Source organism: Orbicella faveolata, unplaced genomic scaffold (genome assembly GCF_042242905.1).
Source record: "Orbicella faveolata isolate gen_17 unplaced genomic scaffold, um_ofav_v1 contig_13, whole genome shotgun sequence".
NCBI lineage: Eukaryota > Metazoa > Cnidaria > Anthozoa > Scleractinia > Merulinidae > Orbicella > Orbicella faveolata.
Window position 1 is genome coordinate 23,367,378 of NW_028301540.1, and position 22,385 is coordinate 23,389,762.

The following is a 22,385-nucleotide window of genomic DNA, read 5'->3' on the forward strand; positions in this document are numbered from 1 at the left end:
ATCTGCCAGCAAACTTTGCGCTGAAAAACATGACGCCAAGCAGCGAGTTTAAAAGCACCAGAATTTGACAAATCTAAGGCCGAGCATTCGAATTAAACAACAAATCTGCGACTTTTAAGCACCAAAACGGGCTTACAAAAAGGTAAATTCACTGTTTACGCCAGAATTGTTTTTCAGCTGAGGTTCCCTTTAAGTAGTTTTAAGCGACATGAAGTTTCGATCTATTTTGGCATTTGCTCCTTAGTGAACGATTAATTGTCGGCTTCAGTGTATTTAACTTCCCTGTCGCTCACCATGCAAAGTTTGGCAGCCGTGCAATGCAATGGCGGAAAATGTTGTCATCGATATCCTCACGTTGAGGATATGGAAAACACGCCACTACAGTCCCGGATGTAGATTCCTATGAGTTCGTGGTGTATTTTCCGGAAAAAAAATCATCTCTTTATAATAAATGTTGTTATGTCGCTGGTGCGAACCAGGCCTTACAAGAAGTTGATACGACATTGATGATGCCATTTGGTCTTAAAGCCAGTCCCCTTGCAAATCTTTTCACGTGATTTGCATGGCAATAAACGTGCACATTTACATACATAAACTCATTTACATACGGAGGCAAAGGGCCAATCGGAAATGCCTATTGATATTTTATCAATATATTATTTATGCAACAGTGCACTCGGGTGCGTTAGCTATTTCCTTATTTTAGAACAAGAGTAAAGTACATGTACAGAGGGATGCACAAGGCGCAGCCAAGTGATTTTTGCACTTCTCAAGTGTTTTTAAAAACTTCCAATTTATGAAATGTCCAAGAAATTGTTCCGCTCAAAGTCGTGACGTAAGGCGCTTGCATTATGACTTGGTGGCCCCTTTCCAGTTACAGTGGCTTTCCTACCATTAACTAGAAGCCTTAACCGTGAACGCATCCGTCGAACGCTTATATATCCCCTAACAGGACCATCTATACTTAAGTGCACCTTGCTCGGTTAGCAGCGAAGGTCATGTCTGGCGTGTCGTGTCCAACTCGAAAGCGGAAAAGCTTACTCGGAAATTACTCTTGTTGAGATTGTCTCTGGTAACTCTACCCATTATTGTACCCATTCAAGGCAAAAAGGAGATACCGAGGTGCTTGGTATAGGCTGTGTGCGGTCCTCTTTTGACTTTTTTATTTTTGCATTTGAGTTAGAAGAGTCATTCCTTGTGAGGTTTAAATGAATGGCTAGGCTAGTTCAAATGTGCATGTATATAGGCTAGTTCAGTTGAATGGTTCGATTTTCGGAAATTTAACAATTTCCGGATTTTCTGAAACTTTTCCCAGGAAATTGCCGCACTATTGGTCCCCTTTTCGAAAATTGCGGAATTCTTAGTTAAATGGAAAGCGCCCCTAGGTTTCAATTGAGTGTCGTGAAACCAATCCTAGGCAAGAGACCAATCCCCATACATGGGCCTCTTCCAATGATAATCTTTTTCAATCTAAATTTAGCACGTCGTCAAACTGCGAGGCTACTTTAGGAAAGACACCTGATTGGCCAGTTTAGATGACGTAATAACATCGAAGGTTTTATTTTGATGAACATGAAAAAACTTGCGTCTGGGTTTTCGGAGCGCAATTCGTGAAGTCAGAGGAAGACAAATTCTAACTGTCTGGCGTTTTGAAAGAGCTTTACAAAGAGATGTTTTTCCCTTTAGCCGTTCAGTGCTTTTCGAGAAATGACTTTAGAGCGTGTTAGAATACAATTCTTGTCAGCAGCTATGGAGCCTAATGTGAACCAGTCATGCGAAGAAATGACAAGACTAATTTTCGAAGTAAACTTAGGATAAACACATAGAAGATAAATTCCTGGCCCGCACTTTGAAAATGCTTTCCAAAGACGCTTCCCTCGATCCAAACGATGTGGTAGGTCCAGAGTAGCAGCTTTTTCGTCGTGGATATCTAAACTCTGGTAAATATTAAACAGCACTTTCGAAATTAAATATGAAAAAATTTTTCCCGAGATTTGCGGAGCGAAAGCCCCAACAAACGGGAATCAAGTATTTTAGCTGTCCTGCACTTTGAAAAACCTTTCGAAAGAGATGTTTTTCGATTTAATGCGTTCAGTACTTTTCGAGGACTTTCGATCGTGTTTATTGGAATGCAATTCTTGTCAGCGGCTAATGTGACTTTCCCTATACCTCTTCTGAAAGAAGTTTCACGCATAAGTAATTGGCCTTTATTATATAAACACCAGTGAAATACCAGAATTTTTCCTTTCACTATAAAATATCTTCATCGCGCGCAGTGAAGATACTATTTTTATCTTTCACACTGTGAAGATATCATTCCTTTTTGATAACATTTTTTTTTTGTCCCTTTAACTACACTTATATTTGTTGATATGTGATTGACACATCTTCGGATCTTCTTCGGTCGTCTTCGGCAATCTTCGGTAATCTTCGAAAAATGTTCGAAAATGTTAGGAAGCGTTCGTCTGGCCTTCGGAACAATTTTGGAAAATCTTCAGAAATCTTCGGAAAGTGGTCGAAATCTTCGGAAAATCGTTAAAAACGTCGTCATTAGTATGTTTATATAATAAACAGAATATTATATGCCCGCTTGTGGATATGAATTTTATCCTCTCGTGTTCAACTCAATATCTCACTCGTTCGCTGGGCTCACTTGTGAGATATCCACGTATCCACGCGCGGGCATGTAATATCCTCTATTTTCACGCATCACGAAAAATTCGAAAAACAGCTTCACGTTCACAGAAAAAAAGCGAGCAATCACGTTTCACGTGAAAATGCAAAGGCTAAACCATGTTTCACTTAAAAATACAAATTCTATTCACGTTTCTCAAAACATAAATCATCACAAAAATAAATAAAAAAATAAATAAAATCATCACAAAAATGTATTAAAGCATTTTACGTGACATAACTGAAGTGTGCCGTAGTAGATATAGTTGCACATGGCTTTCTTTTGGTAATTTCAGACTCTGTTCTCGTCGATCAGCATGCCTAGATCTTTTGTGGCTTGGGTAATTGAAAAACCTTTGTGGTAGAGCGTGAGATGACTATCCGCTATTGTAGTTCGGCAAGTTCGGTTAATTCCACTCATTTCGACTTCTCCCTCAATCTCGACATACATATTAACACTTTGTTGACATATTTCCGTAAATATGTCGAAGCGATGGCTGAGCAGACATCAGTAAAACTGGATAGAGTGTAGATACTGACAGATTAAATTACCTTGGGCAGGTTTTACTTCTAGTTTGGTGTAGTTAACGAGCTTTAATCACTCTAAAATCTCCAAAAAAGTGAAAAATTATTCCCACTAAAGTCTTTGGTTTACAAATCACGCGTAAGTAAATGCATATTTCACGGATTAAGAAAAAATCGAAAACCAATTTCCTGAGGACGGAAAAATATAGATTTACGAATCACGGAAAAAATAAGTCCTTATTCATGCTTCACGCAAGGCAAAAACGCCCATTCACGCGTCACGAAAAAAGTGTAAGGTTAGGGACCCTCTCATGTGAATTAGTCATGAAGAGAAATGGCAAGACTTATTTTCGAAGTAGACTTAGGATAAACATATAGAATATGACTTTCCTGCCCGGCGCTTTGCAAATGCTTTCCAAAGAGACCTCTCTCGATCCAAAAGTTGCGATAAGTCCGGAGAAGCAGCCTTCCTCGCCTTGAACATGCAAACCTGGTAAACATTACACAGCACTTCCGAAATTAAATATGCAAACATTTGCACCGTTTTTTGGGGGGGAGCGAAAGTTCTAACAAACGCGAAACAAATATTTTAGCTGTCTTTCGCTTTGAAATATACCTGTCGAAAGAGATGTTTTACGCTTCAATCCGTTGGGTACTTTCTGAGAAAGTTAAAATTCAAATCTTGGCGCTTTGTGTTGATCATTCATACAGGGCCGGGGAATGACACGACTTCTATTTGAACTTTGGAGAAGCACGCATAATTTTCCTGCCCAGCGCTTTGAAAATGATTTCCAAAGCTTACACTGCGTTAGTTCAAAAGAAACTTTTTTTTTTTCCGTTAACCAGCTAGATTTTCAATTTCATATTTAGATGGACGCGACCAGATGACCGTTGGCTATTGCTTGCGCGATCATGGGACCGAGAGTAAAAATGTGTTCTCGGGGTGTGTTCTCTTACCTCATTTTCTCTTGTCCTAGGCAATCATTATGGCCAATTACAATGAATGTAACATAACAAACGGACGAAAACTCAACGCAAATGGCACTTAAGCGACCCCAAGCGCGGAGAAACACGGGGGACAAGTTATCGATTGCTTTCGGTTTTGCAAATGATTGGTTGAATAGGAAGGTCAAATAAAGAGTGATTTGACTACGAGTAGTCCCTCTTTCGCTTGATCTGTCGTGCGTGGCACGACAAACAAAACCGCGAGAAAAAAATCGCCACGCGAATTTTTTTCGCGAATTTACGGTCCCGCTCGACGGACTAAGTGAAAGAGGGACTACTCTACTGTCGCAAATATATTTATTTTTATACCTGTATCAGCCTGTATCAGCCTGTATTATAAAGGAAGAGAAACAACCGTCCAAGTAACTTTGAATCCATAAACATCAATGATACATTAACATGTTTGTTTGCTATATTTGTTTTCTGTTTACCTCTCATGTAACGACGTTTCTGTAATTCGTTGGCTTAAAATCAATCTTAGTCTTAAAATCAATCAATCGGAATAGTCCACACTACTCCGGGGGAATTTGAAAATAGCGGTTTCACTCCGAAAACGCATCAAATGTTTTCCGTCTACACTACGCCGGAGGAATCACTGGTCATTTTGGATTTGTGTTTGAGGAAAAGTTGGTCAAGGAAAGCTCATGATTAACTCATGAGTAAGCTCCGCTTTCAAAACGTTTTGCCGTCCACACAAAAACGAAAAGCCCGCGTTTTCAAATTCCTCCGGTTTTAAGAGCGTTTTCGAAAAGCTTCGTTTTCTTGTCTGATTAGTCTGGACGGTAGACTTAACCGTATAAATGAAGCTTCGTTTTCAAATTTTTTTTGTACGTGGTGCGGACTGTACCTTATTTCTTCTCAGGTTTACTGTGATCCTAGCATCTGAGACTTTGGAAGAAGCCAGTATTCGAGAGCTTCTCAAATGTGATTCCTCCGCGCCACAACGTGCAGGATTCCTAGCCTGTTTGTGTTCTCCTGAAAATCTGGTTGAACGCCTCCTCGTTCTATGCTGTTACCCACTTCAAATGGCGAGTAGAGTGTGGAAGAATGTATCTAGAAGATATACCGTGGTTAGCCAAGGCCAAGAAACATCACGCCATCCGCTGAACATAGAGGACAAGGTTTATTTTTCTCTTCCAGATGCACTTAGTCCAAGTATAGAAATTGATATGGAAACTAACTTCCTTCAGTAAGTATTACGTAGACTTTGACAACAGATTATTTCTTTAATTTTACTACCAGCGCAAATTTCGATATACACATGCGCACAACTATTTGTTTACTTCTCACACTGTACAGATTAATCATCAATTTGGACACGCGACCAGATAAACTGAGTGATAAAGGATAGAGCTCAATCCAAGTGGTTGAGCTCGAGATTTCTATGAGGTGATGAGGCCGAAAGCTAAAACCAACTATCGCTTCATAGAAATCTCGAGCGAATAATCTAATTGTTTTAGTAGAACTCTGACTGAAATTACTTCAAACAATGGTTTCCGATTATTTCTCGAAGTACTATTAACCTTCGTGCCTCAGAGAGATCGTTCAGATTGAACCGTCATTTGAAATTGCAGTTGTGTGCGCGCGCAGCATTTTTTCAATAATTTCAAGTTTTTTTTTAAAGTCAAGACACTGTAAATTTCCTTCTTTTAGTCTTCTCGAGAATTTAATTATCCATTTGCATCAAAATGTTCTTCCAAAGCTTTTGAAAAACGCAAAAAACGTCGCCATTTCTTAGACTACCTCCAGCCACTCCACACTAAATAAACAATAGCTTCCATTTTCTTTCAAAAATTTCGAGCTTTTTTAATTCATGAAACGATAAATGCCCTCCCTTTAGTCTTCTCAGGAATTTGATCACCCATTTTTTCTCTAAATGCTCGTTTAAAACTTCGGAGAAACTAGGAAACATTGTAATTTTGTCGACCACACCGAGCCATTGCACACTAATGGCTAATAGAGTGCAATGGCTCAGCCAGTCAGATTACAGCATTTGCATTAGTATACTAGTAGAATTCTGCTAATGGGTCATAGTGTACGAGGAGCACAGCCAATCAGAATACAGCATTTGCAGTAGTATACTAGTAAAATTCTACTAATTGCTGATAGCGTACGATCAAGACGCCAATCAGATTGCAGCATTTGTATAAGTTTTCAAGTAGAATGAAATAATATCAGTTGTTATATTTCCGTATTTTTCTAAACGAAAGGTTTTCAATGGAATGTCATGAAAACCAAAACCAACACCAAAGAATTCGAAATTGCCTGATTACTTCCGACACTAACTTGAAAACCGCTCTACCATCTTGAGTATACATTGAGCGCAGAAGTTAAACACTAGAGGTGGTAATTGTTGGCATTAATACTGTGAAAGACAAAAACAAGCTTCTGAAGATAAAAATGCATCGTTCCAGGGAGGTTTTTAAGTAAATTGTTCATTGATTGCATGAGACGCTTAATATAATTAGTCTCTTTGTGTAATAGCAGATTATCGTTATCTAGTTATCGTCACTGTCCAATGTTCTTTAGATGAACTGCTTGTAGGAAGATTTCTCTGTTCATTTAATCTGCATGTGAAATATTTGATCTGATAAAAATATCTGGTAAACTGCATAGATCTTGAATTTGTTAAGAAAGCTCACAGTTGCAACCCGAACGGGGGAGCTGAAGAATGCCATCTTTTCTTGGCGGGAGGAAGACTCATTGCTATATTGTTATGCCAACAAACGATAGCGGAGTTAATAATGTAATGTTTTCAAGAGAGGGTTTAACTGAGGCAGAACGTGAAAGAAAATAATCGGGAGCAAGAATTACTAGTAACAGGGAAAGATCGCGAAAGAGAGTAGGCGCGGCGAGGTCTAGAGAAAGGAGGCGAAACATTACTGAACAATGCCGTGAATCAGAGCAAGTCAGGGCTGAGAGAATGGAGATGAAACAATACTGAGCAATGCCGTGAGACAGAGCTAGCGAGAGCTTGAGAAAGGAGGCGAAATGGCCGACAAATTGCCTCAGAAGACTACAGAACTTCCCAAGTTTATTCGTGCGTCGAGATGTGAAGCCGTGCAAAGAGTCACATGATGTTTTCTGTGTTCAGAGAAACTACAGAACGCTAAATACAGTAGAAGAGATGGTTGATTCGTTGATCTATCGAAAAGATTAGTTCACTTCAGTCTTCACTACTTTTGCTGCTCGGAAGACTTAACCAGTGGCCGAACTTGCGGTAAGCGACTGATCTATTGTTGTGGTGTTTTCAATTGCTTTCTATACAAATTATCAAGTTGCCTTATCTTGAATAGGTATTTTTTCAAAGTCTTCCTGACTTGAGGTCATGCTGCGAGACAGTTTTTAAATTACATCGTTTTAATTTCGCTCGTCGCTAATTATAAATAATAACACTTGAGTCGCTCTGTGGAAGTTGTTGTAAGTTGCATATTATAAACAAATTTCGCTAACCTCACGGACTAGAACCTCACGTCTAAAAATAATCAAACTGTAAGCTTATTTGTAAACACTGCAAGGCGAGTTTTGAATCTTTTTTTCACAGGCGCTCGCTTTATAGACTGCTAAAATTTCCTGTTCCGTAGATAGAAACCAAGAAGTGTCAATAAACCATTTTAAGCGGAAGCCAACAAAATTTGCTCCTTTGTGGTGATCTGCAAATTGTGTGTACAAAGTATGGAATTTCCTCGTTTTGTAAGTCAATTTATTCGGTTTGGTGAAATGCTTGGGGTTAAAGACTGGTAAAGCCACCGCCGATAAAATGACCGTAAAGCCGTCGGCAAAAATAATATTCAAATCTATGCTTAAGCGTGAATAATAATTAAACTTTAACACAGCAAGTTTTTTAACTTCTGGAGTGTCGTTTACAGGCTTGTAAATGCATTTCTTGGCTTTACTTTGAATCTGTATCCTTTCGTGGATAATTTCGGTCATCCAGGTTTCATTAAAACGGGATTTGCTGTGTGATACTCAGATGTAGTGATATATGCATATTGTGTTTATTAAGATTTCCTCTTGTCCAGTTAATTCGGTTCGGTGAAATGCTTAGTTAAAATGCCGAGATTATGCATGTAAACCCTGTCTGCACATGAAGCTCTACTTCGATTTCGATTTTCTATTTGATTTGGTCGAGGGCACATGGCCCCTATTTTCCCTTTGAGAGGTTTTTGGGATTTACATGTCTGGCTTTGGTGTATGTACAATGAGGTATTCTTTTTACAAAGGGCTATATTCAGTAATGAACAATGTGAATTAAAATATCATTTAATATATGCTTATAAAAACGTTCGGGTGAAGAAATCCTCACCCTGTCCATTTCTCTGTAATAAAAATATCATTTACATACATATAAAAAATTTTGTTGGTGACAGCGCTCTCCTCTCTCTCTCTCTCTCTGCTCTCTCTCTGTCTCTCTGTCTCTCTGTCTCTCTGTCTCTCTGTCTCTCTGTCTCTCTGTCTCTGTCTCTGTCTCTGTCTCTCTCTCTGTCTCTCTGTCTCTCTGTCTCTCTGTCTCTCTGTCTCTCTGTCTCTCTGTCTCTCTGTCTCTCTGTCTCTCTGTCTCTCTGTCTCTCTGTCTCTCTGTCTCTCTGTCTCTCTGTCTCTCTGTCTCTCTGTCTCTCTGTCTCTCTGTCTCTCTGTCTCTCTGTCTCTCTGTCTCTCTGTCTCTCTGTCTCTCTGTCTCTCTGTCTCTCTGTCTCTCTGTCTCTCTGTCTCTCTGTCTCTCTGTCTCTCTGTCTCTGTCTCTGTCTCTCTCTCTGTCTCTCTCTCTGTCTCTCTGTCTCTGTGTCTCTCTGTCTCTCTGTGTCTCTCTGTCTCTGTGTCTCTGTGTCTCTCTGTCTCTGTCTCTGTCTCTGTCTCTGTCTCTGTCTCTGTCTCTGTCTCTCTCTGTCTGTCTCTGTCTCTCTCTCTAGACGTAAAGTTTGCACTTTTGTAACCTTGTTGTCTCCATGCCTGCCAACTTTCTACTTCTAAATTTTAAAACTTTTTTTTTACATTCTTCAGTGGGCTACTAATGCGGTGATGCTAATATAAAAAGATCTTTGTGAATCGTTTAAACCTCAGTGATTTATTAACATTTTACCGTCTAAAAGGTTACAAAAGCGCCCTATGCAAGGGTAAGGGTTCTTTTTTGGTTTTTTTTTGTAAAAATTGTTGCAGTCGATGGGTAGATGGATGCATAAACTGTCCATTATCATTCTCTCGCTTACCCTCGTCAATTAAAAGTGGTTGTTTCGGCCTTCCAAAAATTTGTAGGCTGAACATTACACTTTCATGTCGAGTTCATGTTTCACGTTTTATGAAAACCCCTAAATTTGACAAACAAAAGTTCGAAACACAATTTCTCAGCCTCTATTAAACCAAATGTTACGAAATTTTCGGAGCAGTTACCTATATCACTGTACTTCTAAACCTATAAATTTAATCTTCTTCCGTTGAATTCTTGTTGGGAAAAAATGTCTTTCATATGTAGCCGGTATAGTACTTTTTGCGGGGTACCGAAGTGCCCGTTTTGCAAGATATTCCGTTGGCGAGAGATTCTTGGTTATTTTTAGTGAAACATCAAATGCTTCGGTGAGCAATAGGTGTTAGATGAAACCATTAATTGCCGAAAATTTCAACTCACTAGTGTGAAAGGAAACCGCACAGGAGCGAATCTTTATTCTTTTAACCCGCATTTAGGCACGCGGTATGGGGTAATGTATACCACATCGAAACATTTTGTGGCAACCTTACATCATCATCACTGCATTACTGTGATAAACAACTGAATACAGAAAGGATAAATCTTTGCTTTTATGGTTGGATGGTCAATTTTGGGCCTATTCTGCCAGACTTACAGACGAAATGGCTTTGAACTGTTTCCTAGCGTATATGGCATTTTTTTCTGCTTGAAAGGTCGATTTTTTCCACCTCTCTGAAAGGTACGTTGAACCTTTTCCAGCAAGAGTAAGACAACAACAAGGCAGACAAATAGAAAATAAAAGAGAGCTGAGGAAAGTATGTGACAACAAATAATAATAGGTGAGGGGCTTCAAAAACAAATTATGAGCACGCGCAAAAATAAAATTCCCTCTTGTTGTACTTTTAATAAATGCAAATGAAAATCTTGAATTCTAGTACGTGAGATAATTCAAACGATTTTCATAAGCCCTTTTTATCTTGTTATTCATGGTACGTCTGCTTTGTTCTTACTTTTGCGTATACTGAGCACAATTGCAAGTTGGTCAATGTGATCACAACACTATTAATTAACACTGATATCGCAAGGGCCATTGTAAGCTGATGACAATTCTACGAAGAAAATTAATGTGTATGGGCGGCAACATAAACGTGGAAAGAAATATCTTTTAAAAAATAAGGATTTTGTATTGTACTGTCATAAAGCGTTACACGACGGAAATTTTAGAACACGAGAAATTTTTAGAAGACACTAGCCGCATGGAGTGTTTTCTATACTTCTCAAGTGTTCTCAAATAACAAGAGCGTTTTTGTGGCGGCAAAATACATGGCTTTTTATTACATTAATACTTTACTCACAATAATTCAATACATAAGTAAATAGTATGTACATTGAGAAATAAAATTAATTGAAAGTAAATAATATGTAAACTGAGAAAGAAAATTAATTGAAAGTATGCAATCAATTGCGCATACCGAGGCCCTGAAAAGCACTCCGTGGAATATAAGAGGACTAACAAACCGACTACACAATAATTATTCCAGAAGAGCTTGTGTTGGGAAATAGAAACACAGAGTTGTTAAGAAAAAAGATTATTTCAAACACTGAAAGTCGCACCGCTGATAAAGTTTCAAAACCCGGCGCAAAAAAAGAAAATAATCAAGTTGGCTGATCTACCGCGCAAAGCCTTGGGATGTCCTAACTACCAAGATCTAATATTCGGTGCTACATGTATTGTACCCATATACATAATGACGATTTCTTTTAAGTTTCCTTCATTTAGCATGACACTTCCTGCTGAGCGAGGTAGAGATCTGCACTGTTGGTGAAAAAATATACATATATAGCTATAGCTGTTTTAAAGAGGGCGTTATCTCTGATACCCACACCCTACCTAGGCAGTAAAGTTTTAGGTGCGTGGCTAACGTAAGGCATTGCAGGTACTCATCATTAATAACATACAAAAATTATGAAATGAATACGTTATCTTTTTAGTAGAATAGTATGTATATATTAAGTATTAAGCCTAAAAAAGGAAAACTAATTTTTAAACTCTTGGTATTATTTTGCAAATCTTGACCCGTTACAGTGGTACATGGCACATGGCAGTGTCATTGAGTATTTTGTAGCGTTCTGAGTTTATCTTGAACGGGCATAGATAGTATGCCTAGAATCTTCTACAAGATAAGGTGGTCACGTGTTCGAGGTGACGTAAGCTTATGCCATTTGTTTGGAGAGCTTTCACATTTGAGCCTTTCTATGGGTATTTCTGAAAGAATCTAAGACGAAGCGGTTTTCATTGAGTTAATTATTTATTCGGCTGTTACTTACAATGACTACGCTGTTTTGCAATAATTTTAATCCAAAAACGAGAATTTGCTTTAAAATATCAAAAATATGTAAAAATATTGCAACGAAAACGAAGTCTGAGGGTACCCATGGGGAGGCTCATTTTTGTTCCGCCAAAAAACTGAATAATATATCAATAAAAATAAATAAACAGCAACAACAACAAAAAAGGTAAATAAATAAATTTGTTATCCCAATTTCTGGAACGAAAATGCTGCTTTTTTTCCCGGAATAATTGCAAAAAAACAACAACAAACAAATGGTCTGCCACGAGAATCATGGGAAGGTTACGTAAGCTCTTGTCATCCACGTGCAGTCTGCCTGCGGTGAAGAGACAAGCATCAGTTGTTGAAGGTAAGCGTCTTTTGTAAAGATCAATGTACTAACCGTAATCTATAACTTAAATATCAATTCTTGTATTAAATGATATATGTCTTGTTTTTCGTTAAGTGACTAAACTGTGTCGTGTCGGCTAAATTACCGGAAATATTCAATCTGCATGCATGCGCAACTTTCAAAAAAGCTTTTGGCCATAAATAAACTTTTTTTTTTTTTCAAAAAAAATTGCCTAACCCCCTCCAAAATTTAATGGTCCATTCCTAAAAACTGGTAAGACTGTCATTCAAGGGGTTCCATTTGCTGTAAAGCAATAGAAGTGTTTGCGGAAAAATTCTCAGTTTAAGTAGAAGTTAAGGTTTTCATTATATCGAATATTTTCAACGTTACCAAAGTACAAATTTAAAAAGAAATGAAAGGGACTTAAGTGCCCTTTTTGTTACAAAAGTGCCTTACAAGGTTACAAAAGTGCCTTACGAAAGTTACCGAAGTGCCTCATGAGGTTACAAAAGTGCCTTGTAGGTGACCAAAGTGCCCTATGGGTTACGAAAGTGCCCCTTAAATGTTACAAAAGTGCCTGAAAATGTTACAAAACTGCCCTTGACTATAGCTCTCTCTCTCTCTCTCTCTCTCTCTCTCTCTCTCTCTCTCTCTCTCTCTCTCTCTCTCTCTCTCTCTCTCTTTCTCTCTCTCTCTCTTTCTTTCTTCCCCCTCTTCTTTGCCCTAATAGATTCATTAACTTTTTGCTTAACCGAAAATGATGTCTTTAAAGGAAAATCTCAAACCGAGACCCTACAGTATTGATCGAACGACAGCAAGGTCGATATGGCAAGGCAGAGGTTTGAGATTTTCCCGTAAAGAACGAACGTTCCAGGTTAATAAGTAGTTGATTATATGGCCTAAAAACCAAAATCAAAACAAAAAAGCCATCTGTTAATTGAAGCAGTTATCTGGCCATGCATTCATCGTTACCGAATGCACAAAACAGTTGAACTGATATATATTAAAAGAATTCTACATTCTCCTTGTTTATCGACGACAAACAACGTTCACTTGAAATGCTTTTCTCGTCCTATTTTAAGGGAGAATAATGCCCTAGAATTAGTCAACAAGAGCACACGTTATACTGGCTACAAACACAAGCCATATAATAACTCTGCGTAAACGATATTTCTATTACAGAGAGCTGAGCCGGGTGAGAACGCCGTCACACTTATTTTTTTTATAAGTATGTAAATGAAATTTTTATTACAGAGAATTTATGAAAACGGTGTTAAAGACTGAATCAGTTGTTTTTTGATTTATTTGTTTTTTTCATTTGTTTGTTTGTTTGTTTGTTTTTTTCTGCTTTCGCTATGACAGCAGCTTGTAAATCTTATCTAGCATGAAATGTGCAAACTCCTTGCCACATGTTTCATTTATTTAGGTAATTTTTTCATTATTTATCGACACCCCCCCCCCCCCCCACCCCCTTTTCAATTCGCGTTAAGTTTAGCCAAGGCTACACTCGTCTGAATTCAGTTCGCGTGGTGACTCTGACAAGGAGCAACCGACTAGCATTCTGTATTTGCTGTCTAAAGGAAGTCTGCCCGAGGACATCATTAAGTCCAATGAAGGCCCAAGTCTAACGATTTGCTAGTAAGCATCGTCCATTATCGTACGTGAGGCGGGCCTGAGGAGATGTGTAAACTGTACGGGTCACATTTAGTCCCGTAACAGTAGGCCGTTTGCCCTGTGGCGACAATGTTGTGCTTACTTTAGACAGCAAAAATCTTTCGCCACATCAATTTAGGGCTTAGACGTGCAATGGACTACACATTTCTAGCTGCTGTTGGCGTCATTTGCTTTGAACTTTGATGTAGCTAAAGACTTAGAAAAAAATCTGTTGAAATCTGGATGTGCCATTCCGCGCTCGACAAAACTGAAGTACATCCGGGACATTGCTATTTGCGAGTAAAACATGGCCACGAGGAGAGAGAAGAACATGAGTTCAAGCGCTGATCGAGAGTAGAATTTCGTTGTTTTATCAATTTTAGGCGTTCTCAGCTTAGCTAAGTATCAGAACTGTCTGTGATTCGCTAGCGCGGAAGAAATTTATTTGCGTGGCTTCCGGGCGATAATTGACGTAACGACAACATGTTGAGTGTTCGCTTACTGCTAACTATGGCCTAGTTTGTCTGAAGTTCAATCGATTCTCGATGTAGGAAGCTTTTGTTCAGTCCATTTAGGACGATGCAGGCCTTTAGAAAGCGATAGATTAGCTCTCCGCCGCGGTTTTGATATCTGTACGTTCGTGTTGATTTAGACTCCAATTTCATGTTAAAAGCACTCTTAATCAAATTGTACAATTCATGATTCAACGAAAAGACGGTGAATTTAGTCTTCCTGGCCTCAAAAGGCATACAGGAGAGTTATTTGCTGCTATTTGAGCTACGATAAGCCTCGTGGAAAGCTAGCTCTAGGACAGAATTGTAGCAAGTTAGATTATCAGTGACAAGTCAAATTCTATGGCTATGTTTTTGCGAATCCGGTCAGATATTGAAATGAAATGTCACGTAACGGCTACTTTTTGGCTGAAATATAGAGGTAAATAACCTATTCCACTGCTTACCATGCTCTTGTTAGCGTGACTGGCTAATTTAATTCACAGTAAAGACATAGTGAGGTCATTTAGGTGAAATCGCAGAGGTTAAGCCTGTCTAAATTAGTGCCGCGGCGAACCAAATGATCAATTTAAGCTCTAATTTAGTTTTGTTTGGCTCGTTCGACTCATTTGCAGCGACTTTAAAGGCTTGTATAGGCATGGTATGGACTGTATTAAGAGTACACGAGGTACATAGCACTCTCGGTACGACATGGCCATATTTATGTACATTTTCTAACCGTTTTTTCAAAAACATGCCCGCTATTTTGGTGGAAAGTCTTTAACACGGTTTTCATAAATTCAGACATATATATATATATATTTAACTGCAGACAGTACTGTTTCGGCCTTCTGGGCCTCATCAGTGCAGTGCTGAAGACTAGGATGGAGGCTAAGCTTACAAAGCCACCCCAAATACTACACATGTGGTAGTACCTAAGCCATTACCAGAGTGCTCAAACTAGCGAGCTAGTGGGCATGCGCAATTGCAAGAGTAACAACTCATCCTAGTAGAGTGCTCAAACTGGACAGAAAGCAGAGCTTTGTATGCCAGCGAGCTATATCTAACTGCAGACAGTACTGTTTCGGCCTTCTGGGCCTCATCAGTGCAGTGCTGAAGACTAGGATGGAGGCTAAGCTTACAAAGCCACCCCAAATACTACACATGTGGTAGTACCTAAGCCATTACCAGAGTGCTCAAACTAGCGAGCTAGTGAGCATGCGCAATTGCAAGAGTAACAACTCATCCTAGTAGAGTGCTCAAACTGGACAGAAAGCAGAGCTTTGTATGCCAGCGAGCTATATCTATATATATATTTATATATAATTTAGCTTTGTTTTGCTCGTTCGACTCATTTGCAGCGATTTCAAAGGCTTGTATAGGCATGGTATAGACTCTATTAAGAGTACACACACACACACACACACACACACACATATATGAAATTTTTATTACAAAGAACTGGGCAGGGCGAGAATTTCTTCCCCCTAAATTTTTTATATGGATGCAAATGACATTTTTTTTTTTACAGAGAACTGGGCAGGGCAAGAACTTCTTCCCCCTAAATTTTTTATATGGATGTAAATGATATTTTTATGAAAGAAAACTGGGCAGGGCGAGAACTTCTTTGCCCTAATTTTTTTTATATGTATGTAAATGATATTTTTTTTTATTACAGGATACTGGGCAGGACCAGAACCTCTTCGCCCTAAACTTTTTATCTGTATGTAAATGGTATTGTGTTTTTAATAGAGAACTGGGCAGGGCAAGAACTTCTTCACCCCAAACTTTTTATATGTATGTAAATGATATATATATTTTTTTACAGACAACTGGATGAGGCGAGAACTTCTTTGCCCTTAGTTTTTTTTTTTTTGTATGTAAATGATGCCCTTACTTTTTTATGCATGTAAATGATGTTGATATTTTTATTACAGAGAACTGGGCCCCTTATCCTAAATTCTTATACATATAAAAATGCTATTTCTAATACAAAAAAAAAAAAAAGAAGGAAAAAAGATTTCTTTGCCCCGAATGCTTTATTAGTTATAATTTTTTTGGAAGAAATAACTCAATAAAGTTTCACACACAATTTTGTTTTTATATACAGTTGAACCCTGTCATTCCGAACCCTCGGGAGAAACAAAAAAAGTAGTTTGAAATAGCTGATAGTGTTTGACTTGAGTGCAAATCCATTAGGGATATGGTTTTGAGTTCGAAATAACGGAGAATTCAAAATGGCCGCGTTCAAATTAGTGGGATCAAACTGTAGTACAATATAATTTTTTTTGTAAATTATGTTTAGTATATTAATAGGATATAATTATTGTTTATCCATTCTGCTGTAATGTTATTGATGTGTTAATTCAAACAATCTTGGCTTGGCTGACCAATGTACCAATGCCTCATAACCTTTCAGTAGGTCACTCAAGTTGTATAGTGAATGTAAAATACTAATAGCTTCCTGATATTGCTTCCTTTCTTATAATTTAATTTCTTGCATTATGTTATTAAAATAAAATAAAATAATAATAATAATAATAATAATAATAATGATGATAATAATTAAAGGTAATCCAGTAACAGATCCTGATTAGTAGGGAATGAATCTCATTATAGGGGAGCTCCCGTGTGCGAGTGGAGCCCCATGCCTTCGAAAATTATGTAACCCATGGATCTAAAAATTGTGGTTGTCATGTGACTGTCCGTGCGCCAAGCCCAATACCTTGAAAATTAAGATAGCACCATTAACATAGGCACAATTTGTTCTAAAAATAGAAAAATTGTCCCATATCATGGGTGCGCGCGGATCCTAAGATTTACGGTCTCCGTCCCCGATTATGGCTCCTGTTATCATGGCTGGTTATCATGCGTATGCACGACGATGGCGACTCGCACCATGGCGGCCATACTCCAGCTAATAGGTTGACCGAGATATGTGGCCTTGGTTTACAATTTACATCTTTGATATTGAACATCTATGTTATGGTCGATTGACACCTGTCAAAACAAGGTATCCACTGACCAGTATCATGTGACCTTATCACGTGCTCAGGTTTAGAACTCATTCATGTCACGGGTTTTTTTAAAGTTGACAGCTGACCAGGTACTGGTTTTTCAATCGCAGGCTAAAGTCAGGTTATTACTCTGCGAGAGAAAGAGGAAATACATGCAAAGGCAAAATTTTGGTGCGAGTTAACCTCTGGCGCGTTGTGGACTTTCCTTCTGATATATTCCTTGTATAATTGTCCCTTGGAATGTCCCTGAAGTACTGCGTACGTAATTTTTACAATCTTTAAGTTACGCTTATAGTGGGTATAGTGTGTTAAAATTTAACTGGAAAGAGTAGCAAAACCACACGCGTACGCTGAACAATTACATGCTCATAATTGATCATATTTTGAGTTTCTGATCGAAGAAAAACAAATCATTTTTTTTTTCATTATGGTCAATTTTTGGAATCAGGAGCTACGCTTTTAGGCTTGGTTAAATCTATATATTACTTAAATCTACTACGGTTGTATACCTTATGTATTGTGCGGCCGTAGTATGTCCGTATTCTGCAATACTGCTAGGATTTTTCAGAGCCTTTAGCTCAATGATTACAAAAAGTGATCGCAGATGTCTTATTTTTCTTCTGATATGCAATCTTTCATATTTTTTTCCTACAAGGTTTCTTGGCCATGAATCGTTTCAGACAGCCTTTACAGTACACGTGGGAAAGACCAAAAGTGCTCCGCAGATAAAGTTTTTCAAGCGGAACGGTCAAGAAAAAGTCCTTTGCACCATGGTCATCTTCCCGAAATCACCGCCACAGGTATCTTTTACACCACGTTTTGTAAACCTTTATAGCTACATGTATATACACCTTGCCGTGTAATTTTAGTACGCTTCTACTGTTTGTTTTAGGACATCTGAACCTCGTAAACCAATTTCTTTTAGATGAAACCCAGACCGGCGAAAATGGGAAAAATTCTTGATTTTGATTTATGGCAGCTGCTCAAATCACTTTTCTGAACATGTTATGCGGCAAGTTGAATGTTTAGACACTTCGCACATCTTTCATTGCGGAAATTCTCAACAGAAAGGCAACCTTACCGATGTCAACAAGAGTTATGAGAACGAGATATGAGATTAGGTGAGTATGAGCGAGCCACAATACCACTGGTCGGCGGCAGACTAAACCGAGAGCAATTAAACAGTATAGTTTTTTTCTCACTACCGCGAAATTACAGACCAAGAAGTAAAACAGTGAAATATAGCTAAGTTGGAAACAGAGCACCGTCATTTGAAGATTGTTAATACTGTGTCCGGCATCTTTGATAGTCTTTTAGGTCTTTAGTCTCGAGTCAAATACTTTTTTTTTTAGTTTTACTTTCTTTAAAAGTCGAATCGATGTAGAATTCGTTGATGGCGCGGTGAGCGTTCTTATTAATAACCCAAGTTCGATATATTAAAATTCTAGCCTGACTCTGAAGCTCTTTGCCCAAAATTGTAAATTTTCTAAGATGTTTCCGTCTGGTAATCCTAAAATCAGACTTGATTCAAAGAAAAGGAGACAAAGTTTGGCAGAGTGTTGGAATTTTGACATATCGAACGTGCGGCTTTAGATATTATGACAACGATAAACAGAAACCTTGGAAATCCGTAAAACTCAGGTTTAACTAGGTCCAGATTGCATCTAGAGACGAGAGTATCAACGTCACAATGCATGGTGAATGGCAAATCAAATACGTAAGAGTAAAATAGTCTGCATGTTTGATAAAGAATGTACCGCAAAAACATTTCAAACCTTAGTTTGTGTGACGTAATAATAATTCTGACTCAAGACTAATTGACTTTTGAAAATCTTATATTGATCTTATTATTGAAAAACCTGCTTCGCAACAGGTAACATTTTCCTAATTTATGGATTAAAAAGAAATTTAGCATGTCGTAAATGTCAAAGTTGAACACTCATTATCTCCAAAACAAACAAACAAAAAACCAGCGTAATTCTCATATTCAATGAAAGGTCCCTGTAATGAATTGTCATTTGCTGTAAATAAAATAGTCTATTTTCTGTTCGCTCTACGTTGGCCTCTTCTTTACATTATTACTTGGAAAAACTTATCGTCTTTAGCGTGGTACTTTTTTTTCTAAAATAGCCGCGAAAATGATCGTCAGGAAGTATTGCACAAACAAGTTTAGCAGAAAAAAAGAATACCCCCGAACATTAAGGTTAACACCACAACTTGAAGATTTAGGCAAATAAGTACTTAGCTAGAATGAATCAGATTTCTCTTTTTTGCAAGTAGCTGAATCATTTTATTTGAGTTAGTTGTAAAGTAATGAAAGGCAATACAATCCTTCTTAAAGTCACCCCAGCTTTTCTTCCTTAGCATGATCGTCCTTCGACTTCACAAGGCATGTCTGGTGATCAAGGTAGGTGTTATTCATTGAAGTTCCCTAAGTACTGAGGAGATTCTCTTTGTCACTGATTTCTAGATTTGAAAGGTAGGCATGATAGGTTGCCTGTGTAGCCTGCCGGGTTTCGCACCCAAGTGCCTTGCTCTTGGGGAAGATAGGTAACGGCCAGGGAGAATGGTGGGCTGTACGTGCAAATTGACGTTTTTCTTCTCTTATTCGATCAAAACATCAGAAAATCATCTTACATTGAACAAAGATTTACACAGAGCTGAGTTCTCGTGGTCTTAAAAGGACAACGGACAAAAATGGTGACATGAGAGCGAAAGATACTAGCCTTCTAAGTTGTTTTGACACGTCGATCACGCAATTCGTGACTTGTATAACAGAGTATAAGGGATGTTTGCTTATACCGTAGGAGGTGCGAGAGAGAAAATTAAACTTCTGGAACGTGCTGACCATTTCAGCCTTCCATTCACCATCTTCATTGCCAAGTACCTCTCTTCATTTAGTATATCATCACGATACATTCATATGGCCAAGAAACGTATCATATCTGCATGCAACGTGCATTTAATTTGTGTAAGATCGACCTAACTTTTTTTTGTTTTGCAGTGGTCGTTTATGTTTTGTTATGGGTCAATATTAGGTCCGTCGGAACACCATTTTTTTTTTTTTTTACTTCAGCTGATCGGATGTGATTGTTGTTGAGAAGAAGTTATTCTTAGCTAGATATACATTTTTTTCATTTTCTACAGGTGAAATCGCGATGCGAAAGGAACAGTTAACATCACAGCACATTTTGAAGATAAAGGACGACGTAGGAACCTGCTGGCGCGATCTCGGAATAGCACTTGGAATTGACACAGCAAAAGTTCACAATATAGAGCACGATTGCCGGGATCTCCGGGAAATGGCTCATCGTGTCTTGGATATATGGATAGAAAAGAAAGGGAGTGATGCTACGGTGGGACGTCTTGCCTGCGCTCTTATAAAAATTGGGCATAAGAGGATTGCAGATAAGCTGCTCGGTGTGTAAATGGTCTTCTTCCAATGAATAACATAATTGATTTCTCTATGAAGATTTTTTCCAACGATAAAATTGCTACTAAATTACCCAGTTAACAGAGCTACGCTGTAATTCACGATATATTATTATTTAAGTCGTACAAATGACTTTTTTAATCAGAGTAGAGCAAAGGAAATCTTATAGCAACCAGTTTTAATTTAACGAGAAATACAAATTTACGCAAATTAAGGACATTTCGATGTTTCTAAAGGTGTTGTCCAGTTCTCAGCAAAGCTGGAGCATTTTTGTGTGCGGTGTTCCTTATCTAGAATGTTTGTTTTGGAGAAGCCACCTTTTTCACCGATCTGTCCGACGACATGCGCACTATTTGTTCCAAGCTTTGAAACCACCAATGCACGAAACGAACCCTGCTACGTTCCTTTTTTTGGAGAATGTCATCTTATGGGGCGATCGGTTAATTTCATGGCAAATTTGAAAAACTCTGCGCTGTTTTCTTTATGAAATAAAGATTCGAAGTGATCACCCCGCTAAGGTCTTACTCTACACTATTCATAAAAAATGAAAAGCAGACGCTACTTTTTCAGTTGTTAGGTACATGTAGATGGTGCTGTGATGCGTTGGATTAAACTTTATGTGATCTACGAAACACGAAAGACCGTGTTTGACCACGTTTCCAAACTAAACACCGAAAAAAATTTGAAACTATGACTCGCAGTAGAGTATTTTTCACGAGCTTCGAGGTGTTTGGAAATGTCGTCATCACTGTCTTGAGTGTTTGATCTATCTTCCTAATCGAAAAAAAAAAAAAAAAAAAAAAAAAAAAAAAAAACACTAAGAAGAAACCGGAGAGGTAAAATGGTAAAAATCTGTGCTAATTTAGATCAGATATCCAAACACTGCCCTGATGCCTCCCACTAAGCGTCAATAAAGGCTGGATAATAAACAAGAGACCCCATTGACCACACCCTTAGGCAAAAGTCTTATCGCTAGTTGACGTCGCTATAAACTTGGTAGAAAAAGGCTCGAGTTTAGCGATTCCGCCATTCATCTATTTACTTTACCGCAATACAATACCAGCAGCAAAAAAGGCATGGACAGCATTCTGTCGGTATTTTTTCCAAAGAATATTACGATTTTCTAAAATTATCTAGTGTTTCAATCGGTATCAGAAATAATTTCCAGCTGGATTGTTAAAGGCATTTGTATACTGGTTATGAGGGGTATACCAAGGCATACCACGAGAGAGCGTTTCATAACTATTTTACACCATGACATGGAGAATACAGTGGCCAACAAAATCAATGTGGCAAAGCACGGCGCATGATAGGAACGTAACGTTGGATGTTATACCGTCAAATATACAACGGCTTTCCTGTATTCTGATTGGCTGTATCTTCTATGGTATAAAAAATATGCTCAAAAAAAAAAAAAAATTCGCCATCGTGGTTTCATTTAAGGTATAATCTCACCTTTGGCAGTACTTGTTGTTTTCTTTTCTTAGCCTTATGCCAATCTGCGCAGCCGAGTGAGCGAGAAAGTGAACAGTCTATGCAACCGAGTGAACGAGAAAGTGAACAGTCTATGCAACCGAGTGAACGAGGAGGTGAACAGTATAAGCAGTCGAGTGAACGAGAAGGTGAACAGTCTAAGCAGTCGAGTGAACGAGCAGGAGAACAGTCCAAGCAGCTGAGTGAACAGGAAGGTGAACAGTCTAAGCAGCCGAGTGAACGAGCAAAAG

The 22,385-nt window shown here is 38.3% G+C and overlaps 1 protein-coding gene across 1 annotated transcript in view; it reads left to right on the plus strand.

Annotated features, from left to right (window-relative positions):
* Window positions 1-21,169, plus strand: part of LOC110040477 (ankyrin-1-like) — a 46,355-nt gene extending 25,186 nt beyond the window's left edge. The window contains exons 9-12 of the mRNA XM_089285875.1: window positions 5,066-5,392; window positions 17,884-18,028; window positions 19,593-19,635; window positions 20,376-21,169. Of these exons, the coding sequence (XP_089142001.1) occupies window positions 5,066-5,392; window positions 17,884-18,028; window positions 19,593-19,635; window positions 20,376-20,656 (796 nt within the window). The 3' untranslated portion in view covers window positions 20,657-21,169. The remainder of the gene's footprint in view (window positions 1-5,065; window positions 5,393-17,883; window positions 18,029-19,592; window positions 19,636-20,375) is intronic.
* Window positions 21,170-22,385: the final 1,216 nt, after the last annotated feature.